We start from the raw sequence: 15,648 nt of genomic DNA on the forward strand, positions 1-15,648 counted from the left end.
ATTTCTGCCGTGAAGCAGTAATGCGGTTCGGTTCGAAGGGTGGGGTAGCCGTTGTAACTATACTGAGATCTTAGAACTTATAACTCGATGTAGATGTCTATGGACTCCAGTAACCACTTAACACCAGGTGGGCTGTGAGCTTGTCCACCTATCTAAGCAATAAAAAAATTTAAAAAAATCTGCAACTGCGGCGCTGATATGGGGTGGATCTACCGCGGCTGGTATAGTTTCAATTGCATTAAAAACTTAAGCAGTCGATGAGATACTTCAGGGACACAAGTATTTCATAATATATTTAGGGAAGATTACAGAGTAGCATATCATTACTTCACTAATCAGAAGTCAGATATTTCATGAACAATCTGTTATCTCGACAAATTCACATGAATATTACGTACTCCTTAAGTAAACATTGAACGGTTTCAATCTTGTATATTTAAAGGGAAAAGGGTTCTGGTATTTTCTTAGGTTTTAATGTACATTATTTACAGAGAGAAAAAACAGATTTTTTTTAGTTAAAAACGTAAATATAGGAGACCTAATAATATACACAGATATACCTATCGACGCCAATTGCACTAGTTGATTGTTTTGTAATAAATAAATTTAATTGAACATTTAAAATTATAATTAAAATATAAAAAAATATATTGTAAATCGGTCACTGGAAAGAACTAACAGTTGTCAGAATAAATATACGACCGGCAAAAAAATGTATGATAATGAATGTTAAATAAAGTTATGCATCGTTAAGTTAATATTTAAAAAATTGAAAATTATTTGTAATTAGTTGAGTCGACTATTATCAAAGCCGGCAATGTGACTTTTGGACAATTATTGGTAAATCAGAAAAACGAATTATTGACTTTGTATTCCATTGACAGTCACAAAACTCTTCTGAACGACATCTTAGATAAATAACAGATTAAGTATTAACCTTTATTTAATGCAGGTTTTGAACCGTATTCTTTGAAGGAGACGATTATATTCAAATCAATCTGTATTGATATCTCAATCATATTTTTTTCTTCAAATGCACAGATTGCCACCTTTGATAATAGATGATTCAGTTATGGACCACATCATACCTCATCACAAAACCACCGCAAATATTAAATATTAGCAACGAAATATTAGCAACGCAGTCAAATCAATCCAAAGTGACGCATTACTGCTTCACGGCAGAAATAGGCGGGGTGGTGGTACCTACCCGTGCGGACTCACAAGAGCTCCTACCAACAGTGAGAAATACTTTTTACTATCTGATATAGTAACATAATTAGCTTGACTAATTCTTCCTTTAAAACTAGTAAAGCATTTTCTGACTAAGTAGATCGGCTCCGATAGTCACTTGCCAACAAATTGGCGAGGTACATCTACACATGTACAAACAAATTACAAAGCGGGATTTCAATAGTAAAAAAAAGAACGATTGAAAGATACTGATGGCGTATAATAGCTCTAGTAGGTATCACTACCCTGCCTATTACTGCCGTGTGAGGCAGTAATGCGTTTCTATTCTATACAAGTTTGACAGTTTTTTTTTATTGCTTAGATGTGTGGACGAGCTCACAGCGCACCTGGTGTTAAGTGGTTACTGGAGCCCATAGACATCTACAGCGTAAATGCGCCACACACCTTGAAATATAAGTTCTAAGGTCTCAGTATAGTTACAACGGCTGCCCCACCATTCAAACCGAAACGCATTACTGCTTCACGGCAGAAATAGGCGGGGTGGAGGTACCTACCCGTGCGGACTCACAAGAGGTCCTACCACCAGTATTAAATGTCCATGTATCAAAGTCAGTGGTGGTATTTACGTTGTTGACGTTTATTGGTTTTTATTTATATTTTTTTGTACTGCCCTTGTAGGCAGACGAGCATATGGCCCACCTGATGGTGAGTGGCTACCGTCGCCCATGGACTTCAACAATGCCAGGGGCAGAACCAAGCCGCTGCCTACCGAACCGTAACAAATTAAACCGCCGTACCACTTAAAACCTCCTTCACCCATCTTAGCAATAAATAATAAAGATAATTTCTCAAATGTCCCACCTGTGTATTTATCCGGAGGTCGTATTGCAACGGTATACAGTGTGACCTCTTCGCCTCTGCCCTTAGCGTTGGCCGCATACAAGACCAGACTGTAGCTGATCCGACTGTCTAGACCGTGAACCTCAAAGCTAGGAGTGCTATTTGAGGTTATATTTGCCCTGACCTAAAGAGAAAAAAAAAACATATTTATACTTTCGTTACTTTTTGATCCAAAACAGCTTAGGGATGACGACGGAGGAAAGGTCTTCCACCAAGCGAGTGAAATTCCTCGGTAGACCGACACCCTAAATGTTGTTGTTTGAAATATTTACATATATAACACCTCCTTATCCGACATCAGATCCAATAACCCCTGCATTAGACGCCTTTAGCTCTAACACTAGGAGTAGAGACCCCGGTAACCGTACTTGTCAAACTCGGCAAAGAGTTCGACGTGCAACCTAACCTAAACATCAAGCCGCTGAGTTTCTCGCCGGATCTTCTCAGCGGGTCGCGATTCCGATCCGGTAGTAGATTCATTCGGGAAACAGCTGCTCTTAAGTTGTTAGGTCTCCCAACTCTCTCTCTCTCTCTCTTGTTAAATCCCAACCCTCCTGGCTGAGCCCTTGCTCGCCCACCTGTTCAGGTGAAATTGGAAAGGCCTACGAGCCACCAGTAATCTTTTTTCGAAAAAGCTATACTTTTTTGAACACACATAATTTTTTAACATGCAAATTCTTGTCAGAACAGTAGCCTCCAATATTACGAATTCAATAAAAGATTAAGCAAGTTAAAATACTGTAAACCTTTTTTTATTGTATAGAGGAATGAATGAGCTCACGGCCCGCTTGTTTTTAAGAGGCCTAAAACATCACAATAGGACGTTATGAATGCGGACTCCCATCTATCTCTCATCAAACGACAAAATTGATTATTTTATTGCTTTAATAATTTCTTCAAAGATAGCCGAGTTCCGTCACTATTCTATGCCATGAGTAGAAAAAAAAACCCTGCTCTAAATATGCAACGTGCTAGCCGGGTCATTAAATTAAATGGAAATCTAGTTTTCTAAAAGCTTGATTGAAAAAAAAAACATAAAGAATACGGATGTAACATTTGATTTCCAAGCATCAATCATTATATACGGCAATCACTCAAGGAAGATTTCACAGCGTCCCATTATCTCACACTTACACTAAAGAAGCACTTAACTCTAGAATTTAATTATTCACTGCTTTTATAATCACCGATGAAAGACGCTTTACAGACATTAGCATCTCATTAAAATCTCTAAGGCTCATAAGTGATTCTGACTAGTTTCACTATCAAAGGAAATGCTACTTTAAAACGCTAAGCCGAAATACTAATTTTCTTTTGATACTGACGAGAGGGAAAAAGGTCACCCACATATGAAAACTTATTATGCCACCGTCGCCCTATTGAAAAATATAAATTAAATATTACGAATATAATAGTTTATGTACATATGTGTTTAACGTTATATCGCGTATTGGTTTAAATAAAATATTAGATTTCAGACATTGAAAAATATTTTCGAAGTGATAAGAGTCGAAGATTTATCAGAGAACTGTTGCTTTAGAGAGTTACTCTCATTTTTCCATCACTATTTTATATTGTTATATGTGAGTAAAAGAGCCCAAAGCCTACCTGCTACTAAGTAGCTACCACAGCTAATGGACTTCGATATGTGATTTCCGTATTTTATGTCTGACTTTCGCAATAATTCCTATTGTGATTTAAGCATTGACTTCGATCTTTTTTTTTATTGCTTAGATGGGTGGACGAGCTCACAGCCCACCTGGTGTTAAGTGGTTACTGGAGCCCATAGACATCTACAACGTAAATGCACCACCCACCTTGAGATATAAGTTCTAAGATCTCAGTATAGTTACAACGGCTGCCCTATCCTTCAGACCGAAACACGTTACTGCTTCACGGCAGAAATAGATAAGGCGGTGGTACCTACCCGCGCAGACTCCCAAGAGATCCTACCACCAGTGAAGGATATCTCCATACTTCCATTGTACGTGGCTCTCTTGTGGTTTACGTGGACAGCTATGAACCGATATATAGGTTCTACACCACTCTACCTCTAACTTTGAATAAAAGACACATATAGCTTTGGATGGAAACTGGAGACGCATTTACATGCTTTCAGATTACACGTGCCATGAGCGGGCCACGTTAGACATGTAAATAGGCTGTTTTAAAAGTCTGCGAGAGGCGAAACAGATTCTATTCTTGTTATTGGTTTCGTAAAGTGGCTTTTCAAAACGTAATTTCGCGAGTAAATTGCATATTCGACAGTCCAAACACGAACTGGTAATCTTTCGATATTAAGATATTTATGTAGACGTTATTGAAATAAGAAAATCGTGAGTTGTACAGAAATAAATTTGATTTGAAAAGGTCGTAGCGCTATATAAAAAAATTAAGTAGCTTTTTTGTCGGTGCCGATATTCTGGGACCGGACTGTCGAGCCGATCCAACGGTATTCGCCAACTCATGATGGGACATATAGTAAGCCACACGGGCAGCTGCTACTACTGGTCTCTTAATGCGATATGTTCCGTTTTGATGGACAGGAACGCCATTTTTTTTCTATTCATCATAAAAAGTACATATTTGTTGAACGTCAAAAGAACTACCGCCAATTCACAAGAATTAGCCTCCGTCCTGAGAAGAATTGGCAAGAAACTCAGTGGGCATGTCTTTTTGGAGTTTACTCCTTTAGAATCGATTTACATATATAGGCCCGGGGTATGAAAATTATGGGGACCAAAATCGTACTAGCATGTCACACGAAATGCGTTATGCGCATTTCGTGTGACATGCTAGTACATGCGCCGGCAGTCCGCCACAAAGCCTCGTACTGATCGCGCGTTTCTCTCATTATTGTATTTTCATATATTTGTATTTTCATATATTTGTTAGTCGTTTGTTTTGTGTCTCGTTAATTTGTTAATAATCTGTAGTGTATCGTGTTGTCGTAATATAGAACTATTTCTCGTATTGTTTCGTTTAATTTTTTATATCCAGTAAACTCCAGTCGTGCGTCGGAGCGGACACACACACTTTTTTTGGAGTTTATTGGAGTTTACTCCTTTAGAATCGATTTACATATATAGGCCCGGGGTATGAAAATTATGGGGACCAAAATCGTACTAGCATGTCACACGAAATGCGTTATGCGCCTGATTGCGCATGTCACACGAAATGCGTCATCGCAGGTGACGCCGGGCTGCTGCGCCGGCAGTCCGCCACAAAGCCTCGTACTGATCGCGCGTTTCTCTCATTATTGTATTTTCATATATTTGTTAGTCGTTTGTTTTGTGTCTCGTTAATTTGTTAATAATCTGTAGTGTATCGTGTTGTCGTAATATAGAACTATTTCTCGTATTGTTTCGTTTAATTTTTTATATCCAGTAAACTCCAGTCGTGCGTCGGAGCGGACACACACACTTTTTTTTTCTTTTTTTTTTCTTTTTTGTGTTACATTTTTTTTAAATATGAATTTTTACAATACTTATTATAATGTAACAATTATTGCAATATTGAAATGCCCGGAGCGAGCAACTCATTCCCACTTTGTGCAATCTTCTAGATAATCATTGACTTTATAGTAAGCTTTATTGCACAGATGTTCTTTAATAGTTTTCTTAAACCTATGTATATGTAGGTTCTGAACATCTTGTGGGATTTTGTTGTACAGGCGCACAACATTGACTCCTCGATCATGAACATTGAATACTCGATCGAGGCTTCGAATCTGTGACTCAAGATAACACGTCTTTGGACTGCGATGCCTATATAATATCAGGTCGATCTTATCTTTGCTGTTCTTGGGATGCCGTGGTACAGGTACAGGTACTTTTTAGTAACGGAAATGTTTTAGTATCGGTTAATAAACTATATATATAAAAATGAATTGCTGTTCGTTAGTCTCGCTAAAACTCGAGAACGGCTGGACCGATTTGGCTAATTTCGGTCTTGAATTATTTGTGGAAGTCCAGAGAAGGTTTAAAAGGTAGATAAATATGAAAATGCTCGGAATTAAATAAAAATAACAATTTTGTTTTTCCTTTTGTTTGTTTTAAGTTTAAAAGTTTAGTTCTTTTATTTATCGATTGAAGCACTACGAAGTCTGCCGGGTCAGCTAGTCGTTAATAATAAATTAATATCGGTTAACTTATTAAAGGTGTCTCCTATTTATTATGAATCGTAACAATCAATACACAACAACGAATCTAATTTAAAATTATAAAAGACATAGGATATGATTTGAAAAATAATAAAATTCAAATATTACGGTCATAGCCGGGAGTTCCAAGACCTCCATGAAGAAAACCTGCGGGAGCCCTCCGTCGAAGCCTTCCGCGCATTCCACTTGTAAACTGGCCGAGCTCTGGTTCGCCACTGAACAGTTGTGGAGTGCCGTCGGCTGTCCTACAACAATAGGGAACAGTATTTACAAATGGTAGTAGAACCTCTTGTGAGTCCGCAAGGGTAGGTACCACCACCCTGCCTATTTCTGCCGTGAAGCAGTAATGCGTTTCGGTTTGAAGGGTGGGGCAGCCGTTGTAACTATACTGAGACCTTAGAACTTATTATTTCAAGGTGGGTGGCGCATTTACTTTGTCGATGTCTATGGGCTCCAGTAACCACTTAACACTAGGTGGGCTGTGAGCTCTTCCACCTATTTATGCTATAAAAAAAAACAATTTGTAAATTTGGGCACAGTTTACGAACATTATCAAGTTTTTCCTTTGTTCGTATCGATTATATATAAATTTGGTCATAGATTTTTAATTTTTCAGTTATAGCTTCATACGTCTAAGCTGTGAAATCAGTTTACTGAGCGAGTCTACTATGAGTCCGCATGGATAGGTACCACAATCCTGCCTTTTCTGTCGCGTAGACATTCGTTCTGGTTTAAAGAGTGGAAAAGATGTTATACATAAAAAACACATCTCGTTCTGATGAAAATTATTTAACCAAGTTTATCCTAACAGAATTGGTGCCAGTTTCAAGAAATCAAACCGCGAAATTGTTGCATCATACATCAACTAACTTATCCATTCGGCCATGACGACTTCACAAAGGTAGATTATTTAGCTTACCTGCCGCAATCAGCTTGTAGAGGCATGGGATCTTCTGCCTTCCCACTGTGTTAGTTGCCATGCAGAGTATCGTGCCAAAATCCATTTCAGAAATCGGAGTGTAACGAAGATTCGAAGTGAAGCCAGCTGATGTGTACGTGCTAAAGAAAACGCAACATAATTACGATCCATTCCCTTGGAACATTAATAAATAACTAGGTGATGACCGAACTTCGCTCGGTTTTTTTGGAGTTTACTCCTTTAGAATCGATTTACATATATAGGCCCGGGGTATGAAAATTATGGGGACCAAAATCGTACTAGCATGTCACACGAAATGCGTTATGCGCCTGATTGGCTCCTGATTGCGTGATGCGTGCGCGCGCCAATCAAAATCGTACTAGCATGTCACACGAAATGCGTTATGCGCCTGATTGGCTCCTGATTGCGTGATGCGTGCGCGCGCCAATCAGGAGCCAACGCGCGGCCGCGTTATCGCAGGTGACGCCGGGCTGCTGCGCCGGCAGTCCGCCACAAAGCCTCGTACTGATCGCGCGTTTCTCTCATTATTGTATTTTCATATATTTGTTAGTCGTTTGTTTTGTGTCTCGTTAATTTGTTAATAATCTGTAGTGTATCGTGTTGTCGTAATATAGAACTATTTCTCGTATTGTTTCGTTTAATTTTTTATATCCAGTAAACTCCAGTCGTGCGTCGGAGCGGACACACACACTTTTTTTTTATAACGCCATCTTGTTGTATCTTTAAAACGGTTAGTTGCCCTCAATTAAGAAAAATAGTATTATTATTCGCCAATAGATGTCGGGAAGAGTTGATTCTTAAAAACACGAATAAAACAACATTTTCTGAAAATAAATCGTAGCTAGATCGATTTATCGCCCCCGAAATCCCCTGTATACTACATTTTATGAAAATCGTTGGAGCCGTTTCCGAGATTCAGATTATATAAGTATATATTAATTTACAAGAATTGCTCGTTTAAAGGTATATGATAACCAAGCAAATTTCAATCTTTCTAATACTTTTAGGTGCCTTAGTATAAGCTCAATAACTTTATAAAAAAAACTATGTATTTCTAAAAAAATATGCAGACGCTTATTTCAAGCTTTGTACGTATTTTTGTTAATTTTTAGATAGAGCTTAATCTTGGTTAAGCCGATTTTCACGAAAAATTCAGTGCGATATGATTTCTATGAAACGGATTTAAGATTTTTATTGTATACATGTTTAGAGTTTCTGTGTAAAGCTAAAAAAATTAAAGCTTTATCATCGAAAACATGATAAAGCTTTAAGCTTTTTTTAAGCAACAAAAACACTTATTACTTCGCAGCCAGCTCCGTTTGGTCGCCAGAGCTATTGAAGATCCAGCTGAAGCTGGTGGGAGCTGGGCTGGAGTCAACAGCACAATTCAAGGTCACCGTCTCTTGTTTCAAAGCGCCGTACACTTCTCCTTCGTTTATTGTTTTGCACACTGGAGCATCTGGTAACAAGTACATTTTATTAATATGACTAGCTTTTGCCCGTGTATTCGTCCGCGTGGAATAGTTACTTTGGCGTATATCTACATATAGTGTATCATCTCCCCTCATCGTCATCAGCGATCCCCTCATCTCCTTTTTAACATCGCACCTCCCGCCGTCGGAGCAGAGTTCATCCATATTATTTGGAACCGCTGCGTTTATCAACAGTGCATTTCCAAAGATCTTTTCTGCCACGTACCATCCGGCTTTGGAATGAACTCCCCTCCACGGTGTTTTCCGAGCGCTATAACATGTCCTTCTTCAAACGAGGCTTGCGGAGAGTACTTAATGGTAGGCAGTGGCTTGGCTCTGCCCCTGGCATTGTTGACGTCCATGGGCGACGGTGACCACTTACCATCAGGTGGGCCGTATACTCGTCTGCCTACAATGGCAATAAAAAAAATGCGTAAGCTCACAAAAGGGAAAAATACCCCAATTTTGAAACATTCTTTATTGGTGCTCCACTTGGTCCTATTGGTCTTAGCGTGATGTTATATAGCCTTCCTCAATAAATGAGCTATCTGATACTGAAAGAGTTTTTCAAATCGGACCAGTAGTTCCTGTGATTAGCGCGTTCAAACAAACAAACTCTTCAGCTTTATAATATTAAGTATAGATTATTAAAAACCCTTAGAAATAGAACTTCCTATAACAATTCGTTTAAGGAATCACAGCACATCCGGTTTCATCATGAACCTATTTAAATTTTCATAGGAAACAAATACAACGGCAATAAATATTAAAAGAGGATCCATTTAATCACACAAGGAAAGGGAAAATTTTAAGGGCATAACGAAATATCCTTCCAATACACTATCAAGTCAACTTACACCTTATCAATAAAGACACAGGGTTGCTAGTGGCACTTCCTTCGCTGTTATATGCTAAACAGCTATAGTCCCCGGCGGTTGATCGGCTGACGCTTTGCAGCACCAGGCTTTGGTCGCTGAGAATGATTCCAGAACTCGCGTTATGTTGAATTTCTTTAGTCTGAAAGAGATATATATCGTAAGTTGGTATCCAGCCCAGCCACTCCCTACGACACAGACCTGTGACTAGGCTTAGCTTCAAGCATAGCTGAAGTCTGTAAACGACAGTGGCCTCCCACCATCACCTGGGAAGTCATAATATAGTTTACTCGTGGGAGGACGTCTTGTGAGTCCGCACAGTGTAAATATACTGAGACCTTAGAACTTATATCTCAAAGTGGGTGGCGGCATTTACGTTGTAGATTTCTATGGGTTCCAGTAACCACTTAACACCAGGTGGGCTGTGAGCTCGTCCACCCATATATAAGTAATAAAAAATTAAAAAATAAATCGTGTAGCGGCGACCTCATAAAAATGCTCTGCGATGAGGTACAGCTTAATGATGGAACAGCCAGATGGTTCTTGAACGTATTGGCGCATCTACAACAACTACAAAAATTGGAGACATATGTCTTTTTGATGTCATCAAAATTGCAATATAATTGCTTATCATTTATTCAAGAATTATTCAAACTTACTCCTTTATACCAAGTGAGCTTATGCGTCTTCGGGTTTGCTTTTACAATGCACTCGAAGTAGACGTCGTCACCTTCCTTGATATGGGAAGGATTAAGGGTAGATCCGAGTTTCAAAGTCACTATAGGGACATCTGGCAACAAAAATAAAAATAGTTAGTTTTTATTTTTATTATGTGTTCCGTTTGACGTCCGAAGTCCATTATGAGAGTACATCGTCTGATTTCCACTGCAGGTCGCTACATTTGACTACTTCCGTTTCCTAAGTCCCGCCTACAGCGCCCTCTATAACGACTGGAACCGAGCCAACAAGCAAAGACAAGCCGCCATATTTGTCATTGTTGCGTCGTTTTTTCCCACGTGCAGTCGTTAATATTTAAAAAATAATAATTTGATAGTTTAAACTGTTATAAATAACTTTCGAGATTTAAAGTAGAAAGTTAGTATCAAACAAGTGTTATCGTTATCTTCTGTTTCTTGAAAAACTCAAAGGCTCTGCAATGAGTGACGAGGTTATCGCGCCTAATCTAAATAAAACTTTAAGTGAGGATAGTTCTTCGACTTCTCCGGATATTTCTTCGGATTCATCGGAAAATAAAGACGAGGAACCACCAAGAAAACGCCGAAAGCGTGACTGGTCGCGAGATCTAAATAAAAGGTTTGACTTATTGTCACAACAGTTGGTGAGTCATGTGAATAATATTTTAATTCCGAATTATGCTATTACTGGTCGTACACCTGTGGTCCCGCTTTCACACATACAAATACCAACCTCTTGTAATAATAATGTGTCCGATCTGGTTTCAAGTTCCAATCGAAGATCAACGACTGACGAACAGTTTTTACGTCGGCCATTAACAGAGGCGGGTAGTTTTGTAGATTTGAGCGTTTCTATAAAAGAACCTACTGTACCGAAAGCAATTCAGACACGGGTGGACAAAATTAAAGATATGCAAAGATTTGACTCGCCGGCTTGGAACGCGGTCCGCTATTCAGATGTTCAGAAAAAGTATGCAGCGTTTCCAGCTTTTACTGAATTAAAGGTCAATGAGGAATTTCGATGTCTCGAGAACTCCTTTAGTCCACTACGTTGGTTCCAGATGGAGCGTAGTTTTGCTGCATTATCTCAAGCCCTTTTGGCACAGAACGAATGCGTTAATACTGCGTTACAAAACCTTGTCGACTGGTCAAATTCAGCGGACGTTCAGCTTAATGCTTTCTCCATTTATGAAAAGCTGAAACAACTATTCGGTAATGATTCCGGCTATAAAACAGTTTCTCACGACATTCTTCAAATAATTTGTGGAAAGCGAGCTGAGGTTTTAGAAATACGTCGTAGAGATCTCTTGAAAAAATTAAAGGATAAATATATAAGAGAAGATATAGAGAGAATACCTCCTTCTTGTGATTATATGTTTAATCCCGGTTTATTATCGGCATATATACAGAAGATTGGTGGTATTGATAAGTTACAAAAGCAGGCACCGTCTGCTACCCGCAGTCGGCCCAAATCGCCGGAACCCTCGACTTCTACCACCACTTCAAAGCCATTTCGATCTAGGCCAAATTTCAATAAAACTAAAGAGGCCGAAAACAGATTTTCTGAGCGAGGCTATCCGAATAACTCCTCAGCAAAGAGAATGGGAGGAGGGGGGCGCAAGTACAAAACTGGAAGAAAGTCAGGAAATAAAAATAAATGACTCAACAAGATTTTCAGGCGGATGTCTAAGACTCTATCAAAACATTTGGACTCTCTTCAATCCCCCCAACGTTATTTTGAAATTAATAACGGGTGTTCAAATACCCTTCAACAAAATACCTCCATTGGTTCTTCCAACCTTGGATGTATTAGCAAAATATCAAACTCCAACATCACCTCTGATGTCAATCGAAATTCAGAATTTAATTCAATTGAGAGTTTTAGAACCCGCACCCCTGACACCGTCTTTCATATCTCCTCTTTTCATAATTCCCAAGTCATCGAATAATTTTCAACCTCAAGGCGTTGAATCAGTACACGAAACAGAGTCATTTTCATCTTTTCTACCATCAACAAGTTCTCAAGTTTTTACAACATGGAGATTGGATGGCCAAACTGGATTTGAGCCAGGCCTATTATCATCTACCAATAAAAAAACAGCACAGAAGGTTTCTCCGGATCAGTTATCAGGGTCGTCTACATCAGATGACTTGTCTGCCATTCGGGTTAGCTGCAGCACCGCGAATTTTTGCTTCAGTGACCAACTGGACAGCCGAAGTACTTCGCAAGAAGGGTCTGCGACTAGTGGTTTATTGGACGATTATCTGCTCGTACACCAGGACAGAAACGTGTTGGAATCTCAAGTAAAAATGGCCATACGTTTTCTGAGCAGCTTAGGATGGTCGATCAATATAAAAAAATCGGTTGTGACACCGACGAGCTTGATAAACTTTCTGGGAATCGTATGGGACACCAAATCCAACACGAAGTCTCTGCCCTTGGAAAAAATACAAAAAATTCGTCAGAATTTGCTCGTGCGACTTGCTGCCGGCAGTTGGAACCTAAAGCAGGCTCAACGCCTCTTAGGATATCTCAACTTTGCGACTTTCGTCACCCACCGGGGAAGGTTGCATTGCCGAGTCCTGCAGTACCACAGCAACAAGCTCAGGAGGTATCCTCATTTACCAAAGCAGTATCCAGACGAGGTACGTACAGAGCTGGATTGGTGGTTAGTGAACATCAGTCAGAAGACACCAATTCATCCTCAGAGAATGGCCACGAACCACGTCATCACCGACGCGTCGGACATTCAATGGGGAGCCCTTGTAAACAACGAAACTGTGGAAGGACCATGGAAGCTCCACCAGAGAAAATAGCACTGCAATATGAAGGAGATGTATGCAGTGATAGCCGCCATAACCTCCAGAGCGACGTTGCTCCAACACTCAACAGTAATTCTTCAGAGCGACAACAGAACAGTAGTTTCCTACATAAAAAACGAAGGAGGAACCCGGTCACGGCAATTGCTAGATCTAACTCGAAAATTGCTGACCTTAGTAGACCACCTCAATGTTGTACTTCTCCCTCACCACCTACCGGGACTGTACAACACCGAAGCCGACCACCTCTCACGCAATCGCGGCGGCTCCGAGTGGCATCTCACAGAAGAAGCAACCACGAGGCTATTCAACCTGTGGGGAACACCAGACGTAGACTTGTTTGCGTCTCGGACCGCTCATGTGGTAACAAACTATGTCACTCAAGACTTGTTAGACTCGAACGCCTACTTTCACGACGCGTTCAGCAGATCTTGGCACTACCGACTGGCGTGGCTGTTTCCGCCGCCCAGTCTGATACCCCGAGTGCTGGACCATCTCAACTCAGCCTCAGGTCGGTACATACTAGTGGCACCCAAGTGGAAGAAGCCCTTTTGGAGGCCAGACCTGAAAACACGTGCCCTCAGACGACCCGTAAAACTCAGAGATCTGAGCACCAGTCTGGTGGACACAATGACAATGTTACCGCCAGCCCATGTCAGCAATCTACACCTGGAAGCTTGGCTCATTTTGGGTGGGACACGCTGACGGGGACATGGACATCGCAGGAAAAAAACTTATTATTATCGTGCTGGAGAGAGTCTACGATAATAACATACGCCCCTATTTGGAATAAGTGGGTAAGGTTTTGTCAAGAAAATAGTATTAATTCTCGGGTACCCGAATTAGCAAATGTGGCTAGATATCTCGGTTATTTGTATTTATCTCATGGTCTCTCCTACCGAACCATTTTAGTTCATAAGTCCGTTATAGCATCTGTTTGCGAAACTATATCGGATATAAAAATAACTTCGAGCCCAATAGTAAAACATATACTGAAAGCTATATCCTTAGCAAAGCCTGTACCTTCTAAATTACCTATATGGGATGCGAGAATTTTGATTTGTTATTTAAAAGATTATAATATAGATTTAAATAGTTTATACCAAGTCTCCAGGCACGCTGCTGCTATTTTGCTATTATCTTCGGGTCGCAGAATTCATGACCTTACTCTATTGCATGTTGACAGTGACCATTTTATAGATAATGTTGATTCTATTACCTTACATCCCATATTTGGGTCGAAAACTGATTCATCTTCATACCAACAATCAAGTTGGACATTCGTGACTGCTCCTGACCTACGCATTGATGCAGTATATTGGCTACGCACTCTAGTGAATATGACACATCAAACCAGAGGGAATGTAAGTAATCTATTCTTAGCAACTAAAGGTCCTACTAAACCGGCTACTGCAGCGATGATTGGTAGTTGGATAAAACGTCTTTTAGCAGATTCAGGTATTCAGGCCTCAGCCGGAAGTTGTAGAGCGGCAGTGGCATCTTTAAATTGGGTAGAAAATTACCACATTAATGATATTTTAGCTAAAGGTAACTGGCAACATGAGCATACTTTTAGAAAGTTCTATCAAAAACATATTATTAATGCATCAAACACAAATATAAATTGTGAGAAATCTCTGTCTCAGTATTTCTGTCCTAAATCATAATATTATGTCGATTTCAATGAAGTAGGTAATAAATTATATGGTTACCACCTTCAATTAATTTAAACTATGTGCTTAATTTAAGCTTTGCTTTAATTAAACATAATGAGTCACATTGTTGCGTTTTAAATAAATATTTTATTACAAATACAAGCCACCAGGAAATAACAAACAGTCTCTCATAATGGACTTCGGACGTCAAACGGAACACATAATATAGAAATTTTACCTTCCAATAAAATTTGTATTATGTTTCCTAAGACGTCCGAAGTCCAGATAATGTCTTCCTGGGGCTACATCCATCATTATGAGCCGCACAATGACAAATATGGCGGCTTGTCTTTGCTTGTTGGCTCGGTTCCAGTCGTTATAGAGGGCGCTGTAGGCGGGACTTAGGAAACGGAAGTAGTCAAATGTAGCGACCTGCAGTGGAAATCAGACGATGTACTCTCATAATGGACTTCGGACGTCTTAGGAAACATAATACAAATTTTATTGGAAGGTAAAATTTCTATATAATCGTCTCATTTTTTTTTTTCAGGATTAACAAGTAGGTATTATGGATTACTGCTAGTATTAAAATGTTTTGAATTCGAATAAAATTAATCCAAAAACCAAGGGAACATAATTTTCTAACTTTTAACAAAGTCGCGTCCGTACTCCTTTTAAAACGAGAATATAAAATTTCCACAGAAAAATCATGAAAGGTCTTTTTATCGTATGAGAATTCATTTGAGGTTTTTTTTCTTTGCATAGCAAGAAAATCAAGCTCGCAGTTCGCTTGGTGTGAAGTAGTTCAGGAACACACAGACTTCGTAAAGCCTAGGTTTACATATACCTAAATTATGGGACGTGTATATCATTTCATCCACCTTTCAAACCGGCAGGCACTACTGCTTCGTAATAAAAATAGATAGTGGTAATAT

At 39.5% G+C, this 15,648-nt stretch overlaps 1 protein-coding gene across 1 annotated transcript in view; it reads right to left on the reverse strand.

Moving 5' to 3' along the window:
* Positions 1-15,648, reverse strand: part of LOC101743213 (nephrin) — a 133,830-nt gene that overhangs the window by 9,675 nt on the left and 108,507 nt on the right. The window contains exons 8-13 of the mRNA XM_012688614.4: positions 10,203-10,333; positions 9,526-9,685; positions 8,499-8,655; positions 7,176-7,315; positions 6,365-6,501; positions 2,056-2,218 (exon numbers count right to left, since the gene is read on the reverse strand). Coding sequence (XP_012544068.1) covers positions 2,056-2,218; positions 6,365-6,501; positions 7,176-7,315; positions 8,499-8,655; positions 9,526-9,685; positions 10,203-10,333 — 888 coding nt within the window. The remainder of the gene's footprint in view (positions 1-2,055; positions 2,219-6,364; positions 6,502-7,175; positions 7,316-8,498; positions 8,656-9,525; positions 9,686-10,202; positions 10,334-15,648) is intronic.

Source organism: Bombyx mori, chromosome 25 (assembly GCF_030269925.1).
Source record: "Bombyx mori chromosome 25, ASM3026992v2".
Taxonomy (NCBI): Eukaryota; Metazoa; Arthropoda; class Insecta; order Lepidoptera; family Bombycidae; genus Bombyx; species Bombyx mori.